General features: G+C 38.2%; 1 protein-coding gene across 9 annotated transcripts in view; it reads right to left on the reverse strand.

Annotated features, from left to right (window-relative positions):
• LOC108154923 (unconventional myosin-VIIa) overlaps nucleotides 1-26,033 on the reverse strand; it is a 118,681-nt gene that overhangs the window by 64,369 nt on the left and 28,279 nt on the right. For 8 of the 9 annotated variants that reach the window (XM_033389752.1, XM_033389754.1, XM_033389751.1 and 5 more), the window contains 4 exons: nucleotides 23,888-24,032; nucleotides 12,300-12,874; nucleotides 3,439-3,681; nucleotides 1,947-2,312 (listed from right to left, as the gene is read on the reverse strand). In XM_033389752.1, the coding sequence (XP_033245643.1) occupies nucleotides 1,947-2,312; nucleotides 3,439-3,681; nucleotides 12,300-12,874; nucleotides 23,888-24,032 (1,329 nt within the window). Of the gene's footprint in view, nucleotides 1-1,946; nucleotides 2,313-3,438; nucleotides 3,682-12,299; nucleotides 12,875-23,887; nucleotides 24,033-26,033 lie in introns of those variants that run through there. The other variant, XM_033389756.1, reaches the window with a different exon arrangement.

The raw sequence follows: 26,033 nt of genomic DNA on the forward strand, positions 1-26,033 counted from the left end.
TGACGAAGAACTTGACTTGGTTGTTTCACACGAAACAGTACGCCAGGTTATTCTACGCCATAAATACTCTTCCAGAGTGGCACGAAAAAAACCGCTGCTTTCGTCGGTCAATGTGGAAAAGCGCTTCACTTTCGCTGTTAACATGATCAGTAAGCCGGCAGAGTATTGGGATGACGTCATATTTTGCGACGAAACAAAAATGATGCTATATTACAATGATGGTCCACCCAGAGTATGGCGCAAGCCGTTAACAGCTTTAGATAACCGAAACATCATTCCGACTGTAAAGTTTGGAAAACTTTCGGTTATGATTTGGGGGTGCATCTCTAGCCGAGGAGTGGGAAATATTGAATTTATTGAGAACACAATGGATGCCAAACAGTACCTCCAAATTTTAAAAACAAATTTAAAAAGCAGTGCGGAGAAATTTGGTCTCATTACGGACAATAGGGCCAAATTTAATTTTTATCAAGACAATGATCCCAAACATAAAGAGTCCAATGTGAGAGCTTGGCTGCTTTACAACTGTGGAAAAGTTATTGATACACCACCCCAGAGTCCCGATCTTAACCCCATTGAAAATTTGTGGGCCTATTTGAAGAAGAAAGTGGGAAAAAGACAGCCCAAAAACCGCAATCAGCTCAAAGAATTCATATTGGAAGAGTGGCAAAAGATTCCCTTTGAGTATGACCTACAAAAATTGATAAATTCGATGAAAAAACGGCTCCAGCATGTAGTCAATGCTAAGGGTGGACAGACCAAATATTAAAATAAGTTAAATATATTAAATAATTACGAAGAATTTTGAATTTAAAAAATGAAAATATTTTGTGTAAAGACTTTCTTGACAGTGTGAAAAATGAGTAATCATTGTTTTTGTTATTTTTTAAGTTACCTATTTATAGTTTTGTTATTTTTTTTTTCACTAACTACTTTATAATTAATCCCTGAATGGTTATGAATTAAAAAAATTTGATAAATTTGAACCAAAGGCCATTATTTTCTTATCCAAAGTCAAAAAATTTAATTTATTTTCAGTGTGTAAAGAGTTTCTTGACATACTGTATGTGTTGAATAATGTTTTGCGTTAGGATGCCCCAGTTGTTTATGATAATTGATTACTAATATTGAGCTGGGAATTCCGATATAAAGATATAATGATCTATGATCTATCTGTTTACTTGCATCTGTACGAAAAATGTTGTTCCTTTAGCTCCAATGGTCTCTGAGATCTAGGCGCTTATCTGTGTCTGTATCTGTATCTGCTTCTATGTTATCTGTTTTCTCGTAAAAGGAAAATTGTGGAGTCTGTAAAGAAAATATTATTGTCGGTATTGCTTACCGGTCTCGGTATTGATGCTGATCAAAAATATAGTTATGTACATATATACTTTATTGAGTCGGAAATACTTCCTTCTGGCCATAATATACATATACACGAATCTAATATAATTCGCTTTGAGTGAGTGGACTGTATAATTTGTAATATGTTCTATTTATCTATCAATTAAGGGGGTTGATTTGCGGTCGGTTGGTTGTGAGTCTAAATTTCCACTAACTTCCACTCCACAAAAGAAGTCGAGCAAAAGGGAATTGAAAGATCATGCGATGCGACGGTCCTATGCAAAACGGTACACATCGATGTATGCGTGTGCAGCTGCGGGCTTTGGCTATACGTGTGAGAACGTTACAGCTATGTTTTGGACACAAGCAATAACAACACAGCTATGCGCGTAAAAATAGTTACTTAAGGGGGATAATACAATCATGAGCATAAGAATAGGGCAGTTTTAATATAAATGAACATTGAACTAAACTAAGTGGCTAATTTCTTAACAATACCCCTATAATACCGTACCAGATATACAATTTACAATATACACTTTGTTCAACTTTGAACAACTTATATGGATAAAAAGTGGAACGAATATAATGAAAGAGCTTACCTGATATTTAGAAAGATCCTTTACAAATAAATCTTCGCTACGGCTCATATAATCAAATAAAACATCTTGCTGAACATCTCGATTTTTATCAACGAATCCATCAACAGCATAAATAACGCTACCAGCGTAGTGTCTAATGCCAAATTCAGTTTCCCAATGACGACGATCAGAACCTTTTATATAAGTTGGATGAAACTCAAACTCCGCATGCATATTATTTAAATAGGCAGAGTCTGATCCTTTGGGCATATGACATTGCTCCGTAAGTAACTTAAATACACATCTGGGAGGTTTTTCAATAAGTTCCAGGCATTGCGAATTATCTGTGAACTCTACATGTGTATATATTATATCCTCTTGCTTATACTGAAAAAAGAAGACACAAAACGTATAACAGACGTGAGCTTATGATTTATGTAATATAAAATACTGGAGGGTCCTGTCACCTTTCGCTGTGGCGCACATTGTGGTTACACGGATAAGAAATGAGGATAACTTAATTGATTGTTTCCTCGATAGAATATAAGCTATACGATATTTATACTAGAGCCTTGAAGGAATCTACAGTATTATTTAAATAAGAGGCAAGTTATATAAAATGTGAGTGCAAGTGTGATCCCTTGTTCGCTAATATTAGCTTATTCGGGTGTTTTCATGTATGAATGTTTTGACAGTCACCCAAAGCTGATATCTCATCAACACGTCTAATGATGGTGATCAAGAATAGATATACTTTGTGGAGTAAAAAACACTTACTTGCGTCTTCCTGTTATATACATTTACACCAATTTACTATCTATCCAACAGTCTGCACAAAAACTGTACGTACATATTTGCAGACCGAAGTAAAATTTTCAAATTAGACTAATATGCAATAGAGGTTAATCAAAACAAAGAAACATGTCGCCCAAAAGCATTCTGTCGGTGGTCCCGCGGAGTTGCCTTTAACAGCACCTTCTGACTCCGCTCTAGCAGTTATTTGTCGCAAGTAAAGCCCGGCCGGCGGCCGTTGCCAATGCCGTTGACAACGCTGATGCCGATGCTGATTCAGATGCTGGTGTTGGTGCTGTTTTATTCTATAAATTCCATACATGGATACATAACCTATTTACTAGAGTATGTCCTCGTGCTGCGACCACGACAGTAAATAAGGAAGCTTAAATTATGGCGGCACCTGATGGTCGCCGAAAATGTGCCCGTTAATTCGTGGCTTGGATTCGACTAGTTATCGATATACAAAAATACTATATAAATACTAGCCGCCTATCGCGGTCAAACTATCGTCCGACGACACATTCCAATCCTAAATATTAGTAATATAACGGTGGAAATAGTTTTTTGTATGTAATTTAGTTATCTTTTTTTTCAATTCGTTCAACACTGTATTCTAAAATGAACATTTCAAAACTTGTTTGTTTGCTTCATTGTGTGAAAATAATTTAATAAACCATTTAAAAACATAATAATAATAATACAATACTTTAATACTCACAATTGATTGTTCTAAGGCAAATACATAATGATTGAAGAATTTATGCAATTTTTCATTTGTATAGTTAATGCAAAGTTGCTCAAATGAGTTGTGAACAAAATTTTCAAATCCAAATATGTCGAGAACACCTAGAAACTGAGCTCCATCTTTTCCAGGATTTGTGCAGCTATTTATTTTAATAACAAGCCATGTGAAGGTTCTGGAGTACAATGCTTTGGCCATCGCATGCCGATTTTCTATAGCCTAAAACGAGACATACAAAATATAAGAAAACATAAAATATGTTAATTCTGATCTTAATTATTACTTAAAAAATAGCTTTTGATCAAATTTAGATGGCCTTGTTGAAATTTTAAAAAGATTTATTTTTCGCGAGTATTTATACCAGGTTCTCATTGTGCGTTTCCGACCTAATAAAGTACATATATACAAGGCGTGTCCGTAAAATAAGTTCCATGAATTTTTTTCACATAAAAAAACTGGTTTAATAGCAAATAAAAGTTCAACGACAGAACTGGTACTCCATCCAGCGCATCCCTCCTGGCAAACGCCTGCTACTCAGTCTCATCAAACTGCTTTACACTCTCATATGGAGATCGGTGCAGATGATCAAATTTTGTTGGCAACAGCTATGGTGTTGGTAAGGGATTCCTCAGGTGAATACAAACTCGGTAGTGCGTTGCTTGATTCATATTCTCAGGTTAATTTTGTATCCGAAACCTTTGCACAAAAACTTCGCCTTCGTCGTGAAAGACACCACATTGGAATTTGTAGTATAGGCGACTCCCTTACTAGTTTGAAGGCTCGTACGGCTATTAAGTCACGTACATCTGGCTATCAGCTCACTCTCCAGCTTGGAATTATATCCCATATTGCCTACCAGCCAGATAGTGAGATCGACATATCGAATTGGAACCTACCTGCCAGCATTGGCTCCATCCATTGGGTGAAAAATCATTCTATGGGACTAAACGTACTGATCTGCTACTGGGAAACGAAGCCTTCTATGGAGCTCTAGCTGTTGGCCATATTCGCATTGGTCCAAATCTTCCCACTTTGCAGAAGACTGTTTTTGGTTGAGTTGTTGCTGGGAGGTACCAGCGCCAACATAACATACAGCCACCATTGTGCTTGGCGACTATAGAAGAGTCGATCGACAAAAATTTGCAGCAATTATAAAAAGTGGACTCAATTGTCGATCCAAGCACTAAAATTCATCCAAATCATCATCGCTGTGAGGACCATTTTAGGGACGCAACACATAAGGATGCCAGTGGGTGAATTGTCGTTCGCTTGCCTTCAAAAGAAGGTGGCAACACTTTCCGCTCACAGAATGAGAGAAGCCAAACTGTGGAAAGCGTCCGCGGTTGGGCACTCGGGAATCCTGACGAGACTCCCGCAATTACCGGAGAGGACAGATTATTGTATACCTAGTGATCACCTCTCGATCTTACCTAGGGAGGACTGGGAGATGGGCGAACCAGGACCTGAAAATGCATCTACACTGATGGCTCAAAGTTAGACGGCCGCGTGGGAGGCGGAGTCTACTGTAGCGAGCTGAACATCAGTCATTGATGCAAGCTTCCGGATTACTGTAGTGTGTTCCAAGCGGAGGTTGTGGCCATCAAGGAGGCCATTTCTATTGTCTCCAAATTACTTCTAGACACGCACTTAGTGTGCGCCTTCTCGGATAGCCAGCTATTTAAGCTTGCGGCTCGATATCGTCGAATTCACCGACTGTAAAGGACTGCCGCAGGTCTCTGCATGAGATCGCAGAGCAGTTAGTGGGGGATCATCGATTAACATCATGAAAGAGAATTACACAGATTCCGAGATAAAAGACGATAACCTTACAGTCCATACCATCAATGGACCCGTCCTTGTAACCAAGAGTATACTGAGGAATGCTAATAAAACATGTCCGTCCGAACAGAAGTGCTACATTCACAACTTTTTCGAAAATTATGACATTTTATTAGGAAGAGAATACTTAATGGCAAGTAAAGCCGTCATTGATTACAGAAATGAAAATGTAACTTTAGGAGCACGATCGTATCCTATTATTCAGAGTGGAGAAGCTATTGAAGCTGGCAAGACCGCACAGAAGTGCACAGATCCATCTTCAAAGGAAGAGAAGATCGTGCATATGTGACTTGACCTATCTCCAGTACAGAAGGGGACAATTTGACTTTCATAAGTACAATCAAACACGAATCAAAAATATAGAATGGTTGTAGACTCTAGAAGTCTCAATGAGATAATCATTAAGGATAAATTTCCAACTTCTAGAATGGATGAAATACTAGACAAACTTGGTAGATGTCAGTATTTCACAGTATTTAACTAAAGGATTCCATCAAATTCCCACTGAACCCAGCTCGATCCCCAAAACTGAGTTCTCAACTAAGCACGGACATTATGAGTTCACTCGTATGCCTTTTGGGCTAACCATGAACAATGTGCTAGATGATTTGATCTTCAAGGATTGCTTTTATATTTAGATGACATCATTATACTTTCCACTTCATTGGAAGAACATCTGTTGCCACTAATGAGAGTCTTCGGAAAGTTGAGAGACGCCAATTTGAAGTTAAAAATGGATATATGAGAATTCTTGAAAAAAAGAAAACTGAATTCCTAGGTCATGTAGTCACTACTGAAGGAATAATACCAAATCCAGGCAAAATCTCTGCCATACTCAAATTTGCAATACCTGAAACCACTAAACAAATAAAGTCGTTCATCCGGATTCTATAGGAAATTCATTCCTAACTTTGCAAACATAGCAAAGCCCATGACACTCAAACTAAAGAAAAGAGCTGTCATACCCTCAGACACTATATTTGCATTTCCAACCTTTGATAAAATGTTCACAGTAACAGCTGATGCTAGTAACATAGCCTTAGGAACGGTTTTATCACAAGATCACTAACCGATTTGCTACTACGATAAACTATAAATAAAATAAATAAATATAAATAGTATGGGCCACCAAGTATTTCCGATCATACCAATTCGTTAGAACATTCGAGATACTTAGCGATCATAAGCCCTTGATTTGGTTGAACAACCTCAAGGAGCCCAACATGAAATTTGCAAAAATGGAAGATTAAAACAGAGGGAATTCGACCTTAAAATATGATATCTACCCGGCAAAGAAAACCACATAGCCGATGCATTATCAAGGGTACAAATTAACGAAAATCTCCTTGGAGAAGCTTCTAATAGCGCTGGCGCAACCATACACAGCGCACAGGAATATAATCCCATTAAATATTACAATCGCCAGATTGAGTTAATAGAAGGCAATGAAGATAAGGCAAAAACAGATCGCTATTTCCACAAACTGATCATTAAGATGACGTATAAAGAAATGACCAACACTTTAGGGAAGGACATAATAAAGGAATATTTATGCATCAAAAAGAGCGCATTATACTTCCATAAAGCTTATTTGGAAATCATTAACTCAAACAATATAACTAAAGCAATTAAAATCAGTACAAAACTCCATATAAACAATATTAAAAAATCATAAAGGATTACTCCATCCTGGGATTGAGAAAACAATCAATTGGCTTAGAGGAAAATACTATTACCCAGATTATCAAAAGCTAATCCAAAACATCATAAATGTATAGCCTACTTGTAATATCGCTAAAACAGAACATAGAAATACAAAGTTGGCATTCGAAACCACACCAGAGATATTGAATATCAGAGAAAAATACGTCATTGATTTCTATATGATTGGTAACCAACAGTTCCTATCATTTATTGACGTATACTCGAAATTTGCCACTCTTGTAGAAGTAAAAAGTCGTGGTTAGAAGTAAAAAGAGCCATCATGGAAGTTTTTAACGAAATGGGCCAACCACTCGAAATCAAAGCCGACAAATATTCAGCTTTCATGTGCGCAGCATTGCAAGCATGGCTGAATGCGGAAAAAGTAAAAATAGAGATCACTTCCAGCAAAAATGGAATATCTGACTTAGAGAGGTTCCATAAGACAATAAACGAAAAACTAAGAATAGTATCTAGCGAAGATAATTTAGAAGATAAATTCACCAAGTTTTAATTAATTCTATATACTTATAATCATAAAACCAAACATAATACCACGAATAGGACCCCGGCAGATATATTTATTTATGCAGGCACAACGACTATGACACACAATTGAATAAAGTGAATAAAACCACTCAATTGAATTAAAAGCTGTCACCTCAAGTTAAGTCCTAGGTAACAAACCCTTTCAAAAGGACAGGCGAAACTAGACAGGTAGACGAGAAGCACTACGAGTAAAAGAATAGGGATTGGAAAATAACACACTGTAAATCAAAATTCAAAAAGAAGAAAATATCCAATCTAAGTAAATATAATAATTGCAGAGAATAGGACGAAGCTAATGGGATCGGCGAACATCACCATAATTAAAACCCTCATCTTCCTCAATATTACCGTTGCAAGGGCACAGGGAAAAAATCATCGAAATAAACCCGATAAAATCCCAAAACGGTTATTTGATATTTACAACTGGATCTATTAATATACCTTTCAACTTTGAATATCATTACCTAACTGTTAACGTAACAAACACAGAAGAATAATACCAAAAATTATTAGTTCAAGCTACTAAATTCAAAGATATAATTCAAGTTAAATATTTAGTGGAAAAACCTCAAAAAGAAATGTATGGTTTTAAAATAACTAAATAAAAATAAAGAAAAAAATAAAAATAAAATAAATAAGTCAATATAGTAGGAACGGCATACAAATATCTATTTGGAACAGATCAAGAAAATGAGTACGACTTAGAGCAGAAAATATAGAATCAAGCAAACAACAGCGTTCAGATGAATGAATTAAATTTGGTAATAGAAGCAGTAAATAATGTTATAAACATCATTAACCAACTAAACGAAGCAAAATATAGGAATAAACAGATAGAAATTTTGATATTTAACCTACAACACTTAACTGAATACATAGAAGACATAGAATTAGAGATGCAGATAACAATATTTGGTATATTAAATCCGAAATTACTAAAAAAAAGATTATCTGGAACGGATTAATTCTGAGAAAATATTGAACATTAAAACTTCCACTTGGCTGAAATCAGACACTAATGAAATTTTAATAATCTCTAACATTCCTAAAGATAATACAAATGTCCCAATATATAAAACTAAGGCACAGTTTGATGACAATTTCCTGATGAATTAAACAACGTATTAACCGTTATAACATGCGAAAAATTTTACATCCTAAATGAAGAAGTATTTATTAAAGAAACTAAATAAAAAATAACTGATGAATGTCCATATTCAAAAACTTTCAAAAAAACTTTATTGAACCTAATATACTAATCACATGGAACTTTCCAAAAACAACGCTTAACCAGAATTGTCTACACCAAGACATCATAGCGGAAGGAAACACCATTATAAAAATTTACAATTGCTCAATGAAACTAAACGAATTTACAATATCCAATACAATGCTATATTTCGCACAGAAAGTATATGTCAATAATAACAATGTAGCCAGAGTAGAGCCAATATCTTATACACAGCCAAGAGAAATAATCATGGAACAAACTAAACATAGTAATCTATTACAAATAAGTTTACTAATTTCATTAAGATATTCAGTTCTTTAAAAATAAAATCGTTTTTAAAAACAGAATTTCGAGTTGCGGATATTTAATTATATATATTATATAGTATTGGGGAAAGACAGGATCCCTGCGGACATACTGAATTTATGTTGACTACACGTGAGTGAGCATCGCATATGTGAATAACAAAAGACCGGTTACTCAGGAAGCTGTAAACTATTTTTATAGTTGGATTTGGAAAATTTAAAAGAGTTCATTTGGTAGACAAGCCCCTCATGTCATACAGAATCAAAGGCAGGTTTAATGTATAGTAGAACCATACCCGTAGATTTGGATCTACTGAAGTCTGACTTGACGACTCTTTATTCTATGTAAAGCGTGCACTGTATTATGTTCACGGCGGAAACCAAATTGTTGTGGCGGGAGGACAACGTTATCTTCAGTAAAGTCGAATAGCCTTTTCTTGAGAATTTTCTCTAGAACTTTACTTACTGAAGAGAGCAGGCTGATGGGCCTGTAAGAGGTAGGACACTCAGGAGGCTAGTTTGCTTTTTAAATTGGGATGACTTTGGAGAGTTTAATCAAAGGCATCCATTTATAATTATTGTCAGAAACTCCACGCCTTTTCAAGGCAGTAATTTTAGGCAAAGATTTTCAATATTGTCAAGGCCAGGAGTTTCCTTAGATTTGAGATCTTTTAAAACAGCTGAAATCTCTTGGTGATCAGTCATATATGAATCGTCACTGACTACTGGAAAAGAGTTGAACGAAGCCATAAAGCTTGTGACTTCAGAGACTGTGGAGGGATCGCTAAGGTTACTTGAATGGGAATGATTTAATGCCAACATTAATGCTAATAATTCGGTTTATTGTACTGCAGTTGAGAACTGTTCTTGGTATGCTTACATTTTTCTTCTTGGTAACTTTTGTTAGCTTCCAAAAGGGAGAAGAATTTTTGTCAAGCGAGCTTAGAAAAATTATTCCCATTTTCGTTTCCAAGTTTTGATAATTTTTTATTTATGAGTTGGCTGGGCCATCTCCCAACTACCAGATCTGCTCTATTTCTGTCTCTCAACCAATTTCGACGGTGTCGATTTCTATATTTAATCAAGAAAAATATGTTGTGCGGCAGGGCTTTTGGTGTTAGGCGGATGTCTTTTTTTGGGATACTGCAATCCTTTGCCGAGAGAACTACCAGGCTAAAATCGTCTATTAATTTTTCTATGTCATCTTGTGTATCAGCGGAGACGAGGCCATAGTCTGGTAGTAATCAGGTTCTAACTCTACCAAATATGATCCAATTGTATCACTTAGTAACTCGCATTTGTTAGTTACAAAGATATCTAATGTAGAGGACTTACTTCTAGAACTAGCTGGTACATAAGAGTGTTTTTCGGAAATATGGACTAGCAAGCCACGTGACATTAAGGAATCATATAGCAGTGTTCCCCAGGTATTAGCACGACTACAACCCCACAAGGTTTTCAGGTAATGTACTTAGTAATCGTATATCATTTGAAAAAATTTGTTTTTGTGTTGGTGTCTTCTCGACCTCCGGAAAAATAACATCAATAAATTGCAGTAAAAATGCCTATATTATTAATAATATTTATGCCAATAGATTCTATAGATTGTGTGTTAGGGAGGGGTAGCAGGGTATGTCGGATAGATCTTTTAATAATTATAGCTACTCCTCCTCCTCTTCTACAAGTTCTGTCATATCTGTAGCAATAGTAGTTGTTGTGCCTAATTGAAATCTTACTGTTAAGTTAGATTTCAGTTAATAGACAAATGTCTATGTTTTTCCTTTTTAGACAATCGAAGAGCTCGTCTTTTCTGGTTTTAACGCCTCTGGCGTTCCATGTTAAAATTGAGAGATTAGATATGTTATCACTTATCCTTATAAGGCCCAATGTTAACGTCTATATCTCTTCTACTGAAAATAGTTCTTCATTACCAATACCAACATATTCGACGTATAATTATTGACTGGTCTTACCCAAGTGGTGTTTAAAAGTATTTAGGAAAGTATTAGTATTTTCCAGCTGCAGAGGCTTAGAAACCTTGTTAGCATTTGGTCTTACTCTGTTGGGTTGATATTGAGTTCTTAAATTAATATAACTGGGGCAACTGGAGTCGTTTGCTTTGTGTAAGCCGTTGCAGTTGGCACATTTAACGGCTGTTTTTCCTGGACATTCAGGGGATCAACGACTTCCTGTGCAGATTAAACTGTATGATTTGAAGGCGAATTTGATCCATGTCCAAACATTTGGCTTATCTTTTTAATCGGAAAAAGAGAAATATTCAAATTTGCCATTCATCATATTACAGGCGGCCTCATAGTCTTTCAAGTCCATGCAGTAGAGTTTAATACCCATTGAAATCTTTTTAATGGAGTATTGAGTGCAATTTCTTTCATTGCTAAAATTATGTAGTTGCTCCACTGTGCATTTAAGCACCGTTATTGGAGGGACAAACACTTTGTTTTTAGAAATGAGTTGATCAAGCTCATCGTCAATCCTACTGCTCAATGTCTTCGTTTAACTGTGATTATGTTAGCAGAGGCGAATAATAGTTTCTGCTGTCTACTGAATGATGTCCAGCGTCTGTTTTTAACATTTTTTTCGTTTTCACTTTGGGAGACATAAGGGTGTACCTCACCGATAATGGTCTCTTTGTTTTTGGAATTTTGATTTTGCTATGTTTTGTTTTATTTATTTATGTCTTTCTTTGTCGTTGGTGCATTGATGTGGCGATGCGAACGTACGTGTGTACAGGTAGAGCACTAGCACAAGACTGAAAAACTTGAATATTTGGTACAGATAATTGGTAATTGGTTTAAATCGTAGAAAAATTATTTCATTTATGTCTGTTCAGAACGTTAACCAAGATTTATACAATTTTATAAATATAAGCTCTTAGAAAAGCGCATACTAATAAAAAAAATATTAGAAAATAGTAAAAAGCTAAGAGAAATCACAACGCATCGTGTTTTAACCGATCGTTTAAATGGCATAAAGATGATGAAAAAGAAGAACTAGGCTCCAGACTATTGTATAGATACAGGTGGAAATAGTCACATCGACTTTGCTTGTTAAACTGGTTAGTAATATGTATTTATATGCTTTATTGGGTCAGATGTGCTTTCTTATGTGCGTTGCAAACATCAATGGTACAATTCTCTTGAAACATTTCAGGTTTAAAATCATTTCTATATTATATTGAGGATGATACTTACCTCTTGCATTTTTAGGGGTATTTCAGTAATATTTCCTCTAACATTTATTTGGCGCATAAGGAGAACCTTTTTGAGATCATTGGGCTTCAGTCCCAAAAGTTTTGATATATTAGAGATAATTTCTTGATCCGAATTTGAAAAATCACATCCCTCACCATCAATGTCCATGAAATCAATATTGCCTAACCATAATATCGAACTTAAAACTTTGAACACTCCATCTATTATGCTTTGGGGAATTTGTAAAACTGTAAACGCCATTGTCAGAGCATCGAACTTTGCTGATTCAAGATTTACATCTATTGCTAATGTGTCCGAAGTGTTTAGATACTTATAGAATTCTGGCGGTCTTAAATTGAGTGCCTGTGCCATTTCCATATTTTTCAGCCCCTGAGCAACTAATTGATACATAACATGATAATTCCGTTCTCCTTCACTTTGAAATGTTATCCGAGATTGTTCAAGCAGATAATCCTGAATAATGCAGCCTTTTATACAATTCGAATCATCAAAACACACTTGCATAAATTTTCCAAAGCGGGAACTGTTGTCATTTCGTATCGTCTTAGCATTTCCTAAAATAAAAAAGCATCATTAAAGAAAATCTTGAATATTTAAGCAGGCTCTAGTTTTTATTTTCGAAAAATGTTTCGATTTATTTTCTTCTTCTTCTTTACGAACAATTTTTCTGCTATCCCAACCTAAGATTTGAATCTGACATAATTGTTCTGGGAAACAACACTTATCGTTTACGTGCTAACAGCTCACACAGCCAGATTAGGTTATCGATATATCGGATTTTACACATAACCCTTAACCACACAGTATATACATAGATGTGTCAATTTATACACCGAACATGTCGCAAACGAACTTTTCTCTGGATTGTCTCCCAGGGTATTCGGCTCTGGCGTGCGGCTACCGCCGCGTCATCATGCATGTGTTAGTTTAACACACAAAATATGTTCCCACAAAAATATGTGATAGTACGTTTTGTTTTGTGTGGTTTTTGGTTCCAGCTTATTTTAATGTATGGGTGCACATGTATTGTTACATTTTGCATGGATAGGTTTTAGAATTGCTGGCATTTCTGCACTATTTCATTTTCTGTTTCACATACCCTTTACTTTAGCATTTTTAGGGCCGCCTTCTATTTTAAATCATTTTGGATTTTGTGCGCGCAATTCACTACATTGTGCGCTATACATTACTAAATTGTGCGTTTAAAACAAAATTAGAACATCATCTCAGAGCGATCCAGGCTCCGTTTTTCACATTTACAAAATTTTTCCGATTTACTTTTGAATACACATAAATTGGGGCTCCCGTTTTCACATTCCGCAAGATTTATTCGTTTTCAAAACGAAATCATTTTCGTTGAAGAAATGAAAAGTAAACGGCTTTTTATATAACGAAACGATCCTCAATTGCAAAAGGAAAAAATAGATGACTTATTGATACATTAACATAAACTTGACACCTATATCAGGGTAACTTAACTTTTGATTTCTTTATAAATAATTTTATTTTAACCCAACCTAAAATTTGGCTCTGAAAAAATTGGCCAGGGCAACAACAATTTTCGTTTTGGTGCAAACATCAAAAATATGTGAAAACTGGAGAACCTTAAAACTAAAACGAAACGTTTTGGCTGAAAACGTAATCCGCAAAAGTAAATGAAAAACGGAGCCTGCCTGTATGCCTAGCTTATCGCACAAAACGTGCTCTAAATACAAATATATTAAATACAAGAATATTAAAATTTGACCGCCAAGCAAGCAAGTCGTGTACAACATACAGAGGAGCAAAATCGTGTATTACTCGAGTGATACACTATTATTTATTAAAGAGAGTGTTTTGTTCACATTGAAAGACAACAATTGACGGTGGAAATAATTGACGTTGACACTACAACGCCAATTTTAATAAAATACAGTGGAAAAATATTTTTTATTGATTGTGCTGTTGAAGAAGAATATATGTTATTGTTCTAAACCACTCTCAGTAAACAAGCATTTGATCATTTCAGAGTCACTGAGAGAATAACGTAGCCATACTCAATAAAAAGTTGCAAGCAGTGCAGGCAGCAAAGTGATTGGCAACGCAAGTCGGCAAAGCAGTATACCAAGCAGGAAAAAGCAGTATTTCAAAGTAAGCAACGCAGTGTAAACCTCTGTCAAGCAGCACCGTAACGGAAAAACGTTTGAGCATGGCTCCAGTATCAAAACGTCTGCGAGAACAATCTGGAACTGATCTCAAGGGTTCGAAGAGCTCTGAGGAAATACCAGAAAATATACAGAAAGCCCTGGACAGAATGTTTGCTAAGCAGGCTGAACTAATTACGGCAAATACGTTAAAGTCTGATGGTGTATTGCAGGCCATAGAGGAAAAGTTCACACCAACGACCAATCAAATTCTTGGTATGGCAGAAGATGTGAAGAAACTCACTAAACGTGTCCTGCAGTTGGAAAAGGCGGGTGAGGTAATCCACGAAATGGAGCAACAGATTAACAAACTCAAAAATGAGATACATGGTATGCAAGAAATACGTGCGCAAGGTAGATATCTAAGCACACAATGTGTTGAGCGCGCCAAAGCGGACATTGCGTGTGATCTCCGTATTAAAAGAATACCCTTTGAAGAAGGTGAAATGTTGAAGGTCCGATTCAACAAGATGTGCTTTGCACTTAACAGCTGTTGATCCAGTGATAATCCTGCGACTAGAGAGTGTGAGAGAGAAGGCGGCGTTGTTGCGAGCTGTTGGCAACTGTCGCAGGGAATCGAAAAAACTGCTATCACTGGACCTAATGGAATTCGACTCGCAGGCGCGTTTTATATTAATGAGCAGCTGACTAAAGACTAACTGACTAAAAAAAAGATCTGGCTGTTTTCAAAGAGGCGATTAAAATAAGAAAAGGAAAAGCACTATCGGTTGTTTTCAGCATCCAGCTGGAGAGATTTTTAGAGTGGAGAAAATGCATGACCTGCAAACATTGCGGGATACTTCCGAGGATGAGCTTGCAGCAGGTGATCCAGGTGCAGTTAACAGGCCAGTAGAGACAGACCAGAACTACCTTTTTCGTTAGTAAAACTTCCCTTAGCCATAGTAATATAATTTTGAAGTTTAAGATTTTACGTTTCTATAGAGTTAGAAGTGATTTGTGTATATTGCGTGTGCTGCTAATATGCTATTTAGTATCTTTTAAATGGTCCATAATATGAATAGACTTCCAACGAATAGTAGGATATTGATTCGTATGCTGGCAAAACAAAAAGATGTCATAAATATTTGTCATATAAATGCTCAGAGTCTGTATGGTAAGATTCATGAGTTCCGATATATGTTTTAACAATCGAATGTTGATGTAGTTTGTGTTTCGGAAACGTGGCTCATGCCGCATCTATGTGATAGTATCATTTTGTGTACCGGATTTGATCTATACCGATCTGATCGGGAAAGAAATGGTGGGGGTGTTACTATATAAGTACATAAACAAGAAACTTAGATGCAAATTAATATGCAAACACTCTCCAGAAAGTGCAATAGAGTACCTTTCTGTAAAATTATCGGCCTCTAACTGTTCTCTTAAATTACCATTGGGCTGTCTGTACAGACCACTTCGCAATACAATCTACCACCAAGTAATTGACGCAATTTCAGTCCTATCTGTAAGCTATTCTGACGTAATTATAATCGGGGATCTAAACAGCAATATACTGAAGGAACCACATATGGCGTCAGCGATGGCATCGTTAGGCTTGCATCTAGTCAATAATAGTAGACCAACACATTTCTCAAACACTGCAAACACATTATTGGACCTTTGTTTTGTTAATGATAAAGAAAAAATCCTTCTATATGATCAGTTGTCTGTCCCAAAATTTTCCAGACACGACCTACTTTTCCTGACTTATGATTTTAATTGTAAAAAGATTGACGACGACACATGGTACCGAAATTTTAAGAGCAGTGACATTACCAAACTTAATGATGAATTTAATACATATGAATGGAATATAATATTTCACATGGATGATGTTAATTCCCAAGTAGAACAGCTACGAGCTCACATAACATGTCTTTATGAGAAATTCGTACCGCTGCGTAAATTAAAGATTGGACCAAATAAAAATCCATGGTTCAATCAATGTATTGCACACAATATATCATTAAGAGACAAAGCATATAACAAATGGAAACACTACAGAACGTTTGTTCATTATCAAAATTTAAAACTTTAAGGAAAAAACCAACCAATTAATACTGACAGCTAAAAAGTCTTTTTATTCTGTAAAGTTTCTAAGTGCATTATCAACAAGAAGGACATGGAGGGAGCTCAAAGACTTAGGAATAGGGACAAATAGGGAAGAGGACAAATAATAGCAAAATTGATGTGGACATAGATGAATTAAATAGAATATTTGCGATAAACGGGATACCTGAAGTAGCATATAATCATTATCTTGACAATATACCGAATAGTTCCTGTGCTAATAACTTTAGCTTCATGTGTGCCAGTCAGTGTGATGTCCTTGAATCTGTGCTTAAAATTAAGTCAAATGCAATGGGACTGGATGAACAACATCCAAAATTTTTTAAAATCTTATTTCCGAAAATATTGCCCTATGTGACTTACATTTGCAACACTGTGTCAACAAAATCAATGTTTCCTAGTACATGGAAGCTTGCGAAAATAACCCGGGTCGCTAAAGGAAAAAATGGGTATGGACCAATATCAATTCTATAGTTTTTGTCAAAAGTGCTTTAACAATTAATGTCACAACAAATTCGAACTTTCCTAGATAACTATGCACTACAAAGTGACAAACAGTCAGGTTACAGAAGACAAAGAAGCTGTACTACGGCAATAGTAAATATAACGGAAGACATTAGATTAAAACAAGATGAAGGAAATGTGACGCTATTAGTACTACTTGACTTCAGTAAAGCATTTGACACGGTTAACTACGAAATCTTATTAAGTAAGTTAGTCAACTTTTTCAATTTTAGTAATATAGCTTGTTATGATCCGCCTCTTTGCCAACCTGGTCTATCGATCCCAGCTAGCTCACGGGGAAGTCAGGGGTGTTTCTGACCCGATAAGCCAGCGGACGGATTGAACAAAACAAAAACAAAAAACATAAAAAAAAAACAAATCTAACCAAAGGAACAGACTTGTCCTCGTTGGCACTTTCGTCAGCGGGGATAGTTGCTTTCGTTATCCCTAGCAGGGTCCCACCCTTCCATGAGCGCTCCATTTTGAATTCGCGCGCTCCCTTTTCATATTCAGGGTACCGCTCTTCTTCTCGCTCTCGTCCCACCCAACTACCGTTTTCTACTCACTCATGACTACGTTTTACTTTCATATTATATTCATGTTATACTTTCTTATTTATCTATTTTTTTTTAACTCCTCTTTTTTTCTTCCTAGTCCCGTTTCCTTTTCTCCCACGCAACTCTGCCACTGCTTCCCAGGATCCACAATAGATGCCGCTGTCTTTTTCTTCTCCAGCCCTGATACCTATTGAGATTGAGAGTCTCTGGATTAAATTGCTCAACACGAAATTCCGCTTATATATCTCCTGACCCGGTGAGTACCTAATTTCTCGAGCTTTTCGATTATACCTGTTCTTCGTTCTATTGTAGGCTTCATGAGAGTTTCCTCGGACCTCATCTCGACCTATTTCCATCTTATCACTCCTCGCCAAGGGTGACATTTGTGCATCATTTAGGGCGCCCAGTCTGCGTGCCAATTTATAATATCGCACCACACAAAGTATGGCGACGTCCCGATGCCCGTGTGTATGGCACTCCTAACCACACACTGGATCTCCGTCCGCTTCTCGTCCCAGCACGTGTGATCCTCACTAACGTACGTCAGTACTGTCTGGTTTACTCGTTCGGCCGCGTTCGCCTGCGGTGCATAGTTCCCCGACTTCAGGTGCGTTATGCTTCTTCTATCCAGGAATTGAGAGAATTCAGCTGACACAAATTGTTTTCCATTATCGGTATGTACTATTTCAGGTACGCCAAACTGCGCGAAGACCTCGGCGTGCAAGAATCGGATCACGGCCGAAGTCGTCGCCTTAGGCAAAGCCTTCAACCAGACATATCTGGACATGTGAGCGAGGACTATCAGTATGACTGCATTGCCACTTCGAGTCCTCGGATATGGACCCAGGAAATCCAGGTACAGTTTTTGAATCGGCCTCTCGGCTATGTTTTTGGCCCCCATGAGTGGACGGTGAACCTGTGTTGAATGTTTGTTTCTTTGCAGGTGTCACAATCAGCCACATATGTCTTCACCTGCACGGTCATCCGGGGCCAATAATAGAACTGTCGCAGCCGTCCCAGTGTCCTCGCGATCCCTCCATGCATTGCCACATCGCTGTCGAGAGCCTGTTGGATCAGTGAGCTCGTCAGGGCTTCTGGGATCCATAGCTTCCACGAAAACTCCTCTAATTCCGGCCGGCCAAACTGTGTGCGCTTAAACAGCAGTCCTTCCTCCACCTTCAGGTATGGGAACTCATCCTCATCGCTTTGGACCGACTCGATTTTTCTTCGGTATTCTTCATCCTCGAAGGCTGTGGTGTCGAACTCCAGGAAGTCGATAGCGTCAACGTCAAAAGGACGTGACAGCATATCGGCGACGATATTGTCCTTTCCTTTGCGGAGCTCGATTTCGAAGTCATAAGCCTGGAGAGCCAACGACCATCCAATGCTTTGAATCGCATGAGCCACTGCGAACTCGCGTGATCTGTTATCACCGTGAATGGCATCAGTTCTACGTATGCACAGAACTTCTCTATGGCTCTTACCGCCGCCAGACACTCCTTCTCTGGCACGCTATAGTTGAGCTGTGCCCCTCTTAGCTTCGCCGAAAAGAATGCGATCGGGTGCTCTGCTCCTTTATCATCCCTCTGAAAGAGAACTGCTCCAATCCCCACGTGGCTCGCATCACACTGGATAAAGAAGTGCTTCTTAAAGTCCGGGTGATGTAGCACGGGGGCGCTGGTAAGTGCTTTTTTGAGCTCCTCGAACGATTTTCCTGCCTCCTCCGTTAGCTTAAATTGCCCTTTTCCTTTCAGAAAGTCCGTCGGAGGAGCCGAGAGTTCCGAGAAATTTCGGATAAACCGCCGATTCCAGCCAAAAATAAAAAAAAAACCAAAAATCTCCTGATTTGTTTCACGTTCCTTGGCATTGGTATTTGGGTGATCGCATGTACTTTTTTCGGATCTGTCCTAAGTGCGCCGTCGCCTACGATGTACCCTAAATACTTTAAATATTTATAGCCGAATTTCGATTTTTTTCTTCCAATTGTTAGGTTTGCCTCCTTGAGACACTTGGCCACTTCCTCTAACAGCTGTATATGCTCCTCAAACGTCCGTGAAATAACTAGTAGATCGTCCAAGTATACAAAGACATGGCTTCGGAGTCGTTGTGCAATTACTCGATCCATCAACCGACACAGCCATTGGGCTGCATTGCACAACCCGAAGGGCATCGATTTAAATTGATAGAGTGGTCTGCCCGGAACCGTGAATGCTGTGTACGTCCGACTTTCAGGCTCCAGCTCTGCCAAAATGCGTGCTTTAAATCGATGCTGCTGATGTACACAGTATCCTCTACGCGGGTCAGGATTGACTCGATGCTCTGCAGCGGGTAAGCATCTTTCACGGTTAATTTGATTAGTTTCCGCGCATCCAGACACAATCGGTTTTTTTCCGGCTTCCGTACCAGCGTCACGCGGTTGCTCCACGCGCTCTCGCCGGTTTCGATGACTCCGAGACGCAACATTTCGTCCACCTCGGTAAACAACAGCTCTTGCACCGCGGGAGATACCGGGTATAATGGCTCCTTTACGGGTACGGCTCCCTCGATTAATTGAATTTAGTGCCTTTCGAGCGTCGTTCTTCCCAAACCATGTATGTCGAATGCCCTGAAGCTGTTCTTCACCTGGTCCAGACGTGTCTGCTGCGTGTGGGTCAACTCGTGCGGTTCCGTTGGTGTACTCCTAGTCAGCACCTCAGCATCAATTTCGGCTAATTTATTGTATCGTTCTAGGCCTACTATATGCGGAGCCAGAGAAAACTTCCGCCAGAAATCGACCCCTAGGACAGCGGTTGTTTCAGCGAGGGACACAGGAACAACTCCATAGTCTGCTTCTGGCCTCCATACGTCATTACCGTCGACACATGTCCCAGTATTTTATGAGGAGTGCCGCCCGCTGTTTGTACTGAGAATTTCTTTATGTCTTGAAGTTTCAGCTCCAATTCTCCTATCAGTTCCAGGCCACCTTTCCCCAGAAGGCTCACCGATGCCCCTGTATCCAGTAGTCACATCAGCGTCCTCGGGCCCAACTTCACTCGTGCGAATAGCCTGTCATCCTGACGCATTGCCGAGTGGACTGCTGCACCTGTCCCGAGCCCGCTGTGCTCTGACTGCTCCCGTTCGGATACTCTCATCGTCTTCGTCTCCCATTATCCGATTCCTGAGTTTTTAGAGTTGTTTAGAGTTTATAGTTCAACTATGATCAGTCCTTGTAGAAAAAAAATGTACAAATCATAAAATTATCTGCTACTGGCAAGTTTGCTAACACAATTCAATACAGAAGAAAGTTAACTTAAATTATTCATTAATGAAAATTTGACTTTGGTGGCACAAGTATGTACATTTATATGAGCGACATAGAATGTGTGCGGGAGAGACAGAAAACGTGTCTGAGCGTGTCGTCGAGCGCTGCGTAGCCACTGCAAATATATTTTTTCATTTTGGCTATAAATGTGATCAGAGCTGACCAAGATTCGGCAATCTGGTAGATATGGCCATTCTCTATGATTGTGTGTTCTTAATTTTCTCCTATCTTCCAAATTGTAGGGCGAAGTTTTAAAATACACTTGTAACAGTAACATATTACAGAAGTCTGGATAAAAAATGTCGTTGCTCCATAGTCTTTGAGCACTAGGCGCTCATAGGGACGGACGGCCGAACAGACAGAATATATATATGTATTTTATGGGGTCGGAAACGATTCTTTCTGGACGTAACACACATCCACTCTCACCACAAATGTAATAAACCCCTATACTCATTTTGAGTATCGGGTATACAAATTCCAAAAAAATATGGTTCCTGTGTATGGTACCCTCAGTACAAAGTACACCAGGACCGTATAGAATCAGTACAGAAAAACTTTTTACTCTTTGGTCTGAGGGGCCTTAACTGCGATGCGGGTGTGAAACTCCCATCCTAGACTAGAAAATTAGTAGACTGCTATTAGTAAACCTCCCATCCTTAGTTAACCGTAGCCCTGAACTGTTTAGCCGCATAAACTTCACGATTTCTATTAGACTTACTAGAAATTGTATACCATTGTTCCTTCCACTGTGTAGATCGAATTATTCCTTGCATGAACCGTTTAGGGTCTTATGCTCGGATTATAATTCTCTCTACCATATTATATCTTCCTCTTATTAAATAACTAATCCTTACACACCTTTCTAGTAACTTGTAATTAGTAATTTTAGTGGTATTTTTATGTTTATTTTGAATGTATGTCTAGTTCTCTTAGAAACTTTCGTGCTAATCTTCCTCGAATATTAGTCTAACAGCTATCTTTCCTGCATGCTCGCGTAACAGCCTTCTGCTGGTGTCACTCGGGCCACTTGACGGTGCAGTAATTGCATCACCTCCACTGCGTCCAATAAAAAAAAAAATTACATACATACAATAGACTATCAAAATGTTTATCATAAGCATTTTTCATTTCAAATATATGTATGTTTTATGACCGATTAAACCTTAAAAACCTTTTATCATTTCAATTAATTTTAATATTTAAAAATTATTTTTTTAAATAAAGACAACAAATAAGTTTTATTTCTTAATTTGTTCTATAAAGTTTAAAGGCGCATTCTGCGTTTCGGAGCCGTTCGGCTTCCATACCGATTTACCTGCCACAACCACGTACGGTTGAGCTCTGGAAAATTCTCTAGTGAAATTAGTGAAGGACGTATTAACTGCTCCTTTCTTGAATGACCTTAAACGTTTCTTTGCAATCCTCCATGTATTTGATCGGACCATGCGACCAATTTTGTGTGCACATGGAACGAGTTGGAGGTCATTAGACGACTGTTTATGAGCGAGAAGCATCGTGCAGACGTTCATTATTATTGCATCAACAACGACTTCGATTGGCGATTCATAACGCCTCGCTCGCCTTATTTCGGACTATTATGGGTGGTTGCAGTGAAGACGGCCAAACAGCATTTTTATCACTCCGTGGGATCGCCACTCTTCGGCTTCGACGAGCTGCGGACATTGGTCTGCCAAATCCAAGCAGTAATAATTCTCGTCTTCTTACGTCAATTCCAGAAAACCCTGAATATCTTGGCGGTGCTCTCCTTTCAAAAAACGCAAGATTTTCCATTTCAAAACGGAGAGATTTTCCTAGCCAAAACTAAATGTTAACGACAATTTAGCTTGTGCCTTCTTTATATAACAGAGGGTTTTATGCGCGCAATACACTACACTTAAAAGCCCTAAATTATGCGTTTGACAGTGAGAAAACGTTGGCATCTACAATTTTGAATATACGAGAACTATAGAGAATGACATTATCTACCAACATGCCACCTGTACCTATAGCTGCTTTTGGAACCTTCCTGCAAGTGCATCGCTCCTGTCCTTTGCCTGGGTTTTGTTGCTTCCATGGCTCTGGGAAGACTCTTGCACGAAGGCCCACGATGGTGTAGATTCACAGCGGTGTCGGGGATAGTGTAGGTTGCTGGTGCAATTTCCAGAATTTCACGTGCCGTTATGTCGTTCTCTCCGATGTGCTGGTTGGTGTACTGGTTAAGCCGCTTTTAATTTGTTGGCGATCTGACGATCTGTAGCACTGCCATTTAGGTCTCAATCGTCGCTTTTCCAGAACAAGTTATTGAATTTGCAGATTAGTTCTGTTTGGGTTCGTAAATACAGACATTCCATGTGGTGTTGAGATTTTGTTGCTGCAAGATTCCAGTGTGTCAACAGTGATGCCCTGTGAGACTATAAGGATGCCCTGGGAATTGAACAGGATTGAGTAGAACAGGCGAGTAATCGAATGATATCTCCGAACGTGGTTTGGTTTTTTTTTGGATTGCACAGGATATTCTTTGTCACTACAATGTCTATCAAAATTAAAGCTTTTTGGAGTTTCTATGATTTATCTTTGAAACTCTACTCATATTGCGCGAGCTATTCGTGGCACTTATTTTATTCTTATTACCTTGTATACATACAAATAGTTATATTAGCTTTATGGAGTTCTTTCGCTATGATAGGATCACTTCAATTTATTTTGCTATTTTATTTATAACCTTTTTTTTGTGTAACATACATTGTAGGTAGACATTTCTTGGAGCGCATACGAAACACGTCCGATCACTAGCAAAAGGAAGGAAGCTTTCCGACATCAATAGCCGAATCTATATCTATCAGTTCATATATAGTACAAAACTAAGCACAATTGTATACATATGTACATATCGGACGACCATATAGTGGTTTTAAAAGACTCGGTCCATTAAACTAAGCCTTTACTTACCAAATGATTCAAGAATAGTATTGGCTTCCAATATTTGCTGTTGAACCCAAGAGGAAACGTTCGAAGTAATTGCACATAGATATTGCAATATAAATTTTGTGGTCTCAGTTTTTCCAGCCCCTGATTCTCCAGATATCACACAGGACTTCAAATAAAAGAACAAGTTACATAATTAGTATATTAAACAAAAATTAAAAATAAAACACATTGGCAAAAATTGCCACGGCAAAAATTGTTTCTCCCGTTTGCACAAAACCCAAGTTTTCCGTTTTCCTCGTCGAAATGAAAAGTAAACTGCTTATTATACAATAAAACAAATCTTAATCGCTAAAGGGAAAAAATAGAAAACATTATCAGTTTGGCCAGTTTGGCTATCAGAATGTTAGCAAGAAACAGTTGTTTGCACATAACAGCAAAAAATGTGAAATGTGAACAACAAATAAGAGAAAACGAAAAGATTTTGCTGCAAACGCGTCCCAATAGCAGTCTACTAGAGTAAGATGGGAGTCTCACACCCGCATCCTAGTTAAAGCCCCGCAGAGCAAAGAGTAAAAAATGTATCTGTACAAATTCTATACGGTCCTGGTGTACTTTGTACTGAGGGCACCATACACAGGAGAAGTATTCTAAGATCGGATGAACTAGCGAGATATAGAGAGTCTTTGTTCTATAGGGGTCGTCAAATTCCTTTGACCACCTCTTTAACTTTGCTATACCTCTATAATTTTTTGCGTCAGACTTGCTACCTTTTTTATGGAGAGGAATTATAAACGATTCCTTCCAGATGGGGGGGAAGCAAGAAGAATCGATGGACAGGGTGAATAGTTTAAGCACAGGTCCACACAGAGCCTCGGCGCAGTACCTGAGTACACAACCTGGTACCCCGTCTGGACCCGCTGAAAACACCGGCTGAACTAGTCGAAGATCATGAAGTAAAGAACATTCACTTAACAAGGGACTGAAAATGCAGTGGTTTGGAATAGGTGGTTTGGAAAAATTGGGCAAAAAGATCGGCAATTGCCTGATCATTATTTGCCGACGAATTACGAAATGATAGCGAGGATGGGTGTGCGGACGTTCTGTTTAAGCTGTAAAACTGTTTATGGTCCTGAGAAAAACGTATCCTGCATCGAGATAGGTAGTTCATATAGCATTGTGCCCTAAGAACTGAAAAGTTTGACCGAGCTATTACATAGCGAGAGTGAGAAGTAGGAGAACCAACTTTTTGCCATTTTATATAAAGTCTTGATTTAAAGTTTTTTAGACTTGATAATTCTTTGGTAAACCAAAGGGTGCTTTCCAGATCTAATCAGGTAGCCTACTCGACCGATCCAATACAGTTGGCCTATATCTAGCGACACTTCGAAAGTAGGATGGTGGGTGTCTTCAGGTATAGTGAGCGGAAAGGCTCGGGCTAACAACCTTATGGTCGGATCCGATACAAAGCACAGATCAAGCAATCGACCCAAGGAATTTTTGACATTTATCTGATAGCGAGGAAGAAACAGCGGTTAAAGGGGACAAGTGCTGTTCATAAATTGAGATTTGCGAAGAAGGTGGAATATACATACGAGCAAGTAATGAATATAGCAAAAGCGGGAAGAATCAGTTTTACACACGGGAATTCAAGTTCCTGTTGAACGTTGACTGTGAAGTTTTCCGACGTGAAGTTAGAGTCCACTGCAATCAGAACTCCTCCTGCACGTCGAGACGAACGGTCTCTTCTTAAAGTTGTGTACCGACCTGCCAAAACCTCGGAAAGAAGAATGTCCGGCTGTAACCAGGTTTAAGTAAACACAATAACGTGGGAAGCAAATACAACACTATCCCGGAAAAGAATGCCGAGCTTACTACGTAGGCCTCTAGCATTCTGATAGGTTATTAAAAAATAAGTTAGTTTGTTGGAAGGGAGGTTGTATATATAGTTACCAAACGGCTAACAATAAAGTATCCCAAATTCGATTGCACATCTTCAATCACTCCTTTACAATAAAGACAATTCTTTCTTATGTTCTTGACTGCAAATTGAAAAATATTTTGGCTCATTAACGCGAAATGCCTTGTTGATTACCGATTACTATTTAATTTTCTCATCTAATTTCTATTTTCTCATCTCTTAGAGACTTTTCTTACTTAGATCAATGAC

Source organism: Drosophila miranda, chromosome 2 (genome assembly GCF_003369915.1).
Source record: "Drosophila miranda strain MSH22 chromosome 2, D.miranda_PacBio2.1, whole genome shotgun sequence".
NCBI classification, from domain to species: domain Eukaryota; kingdom Metazoa; phylum Arthropoda; class Insecta; order Diptera; family Drosophilidae; genus Drosophila; species Drosophila miranda.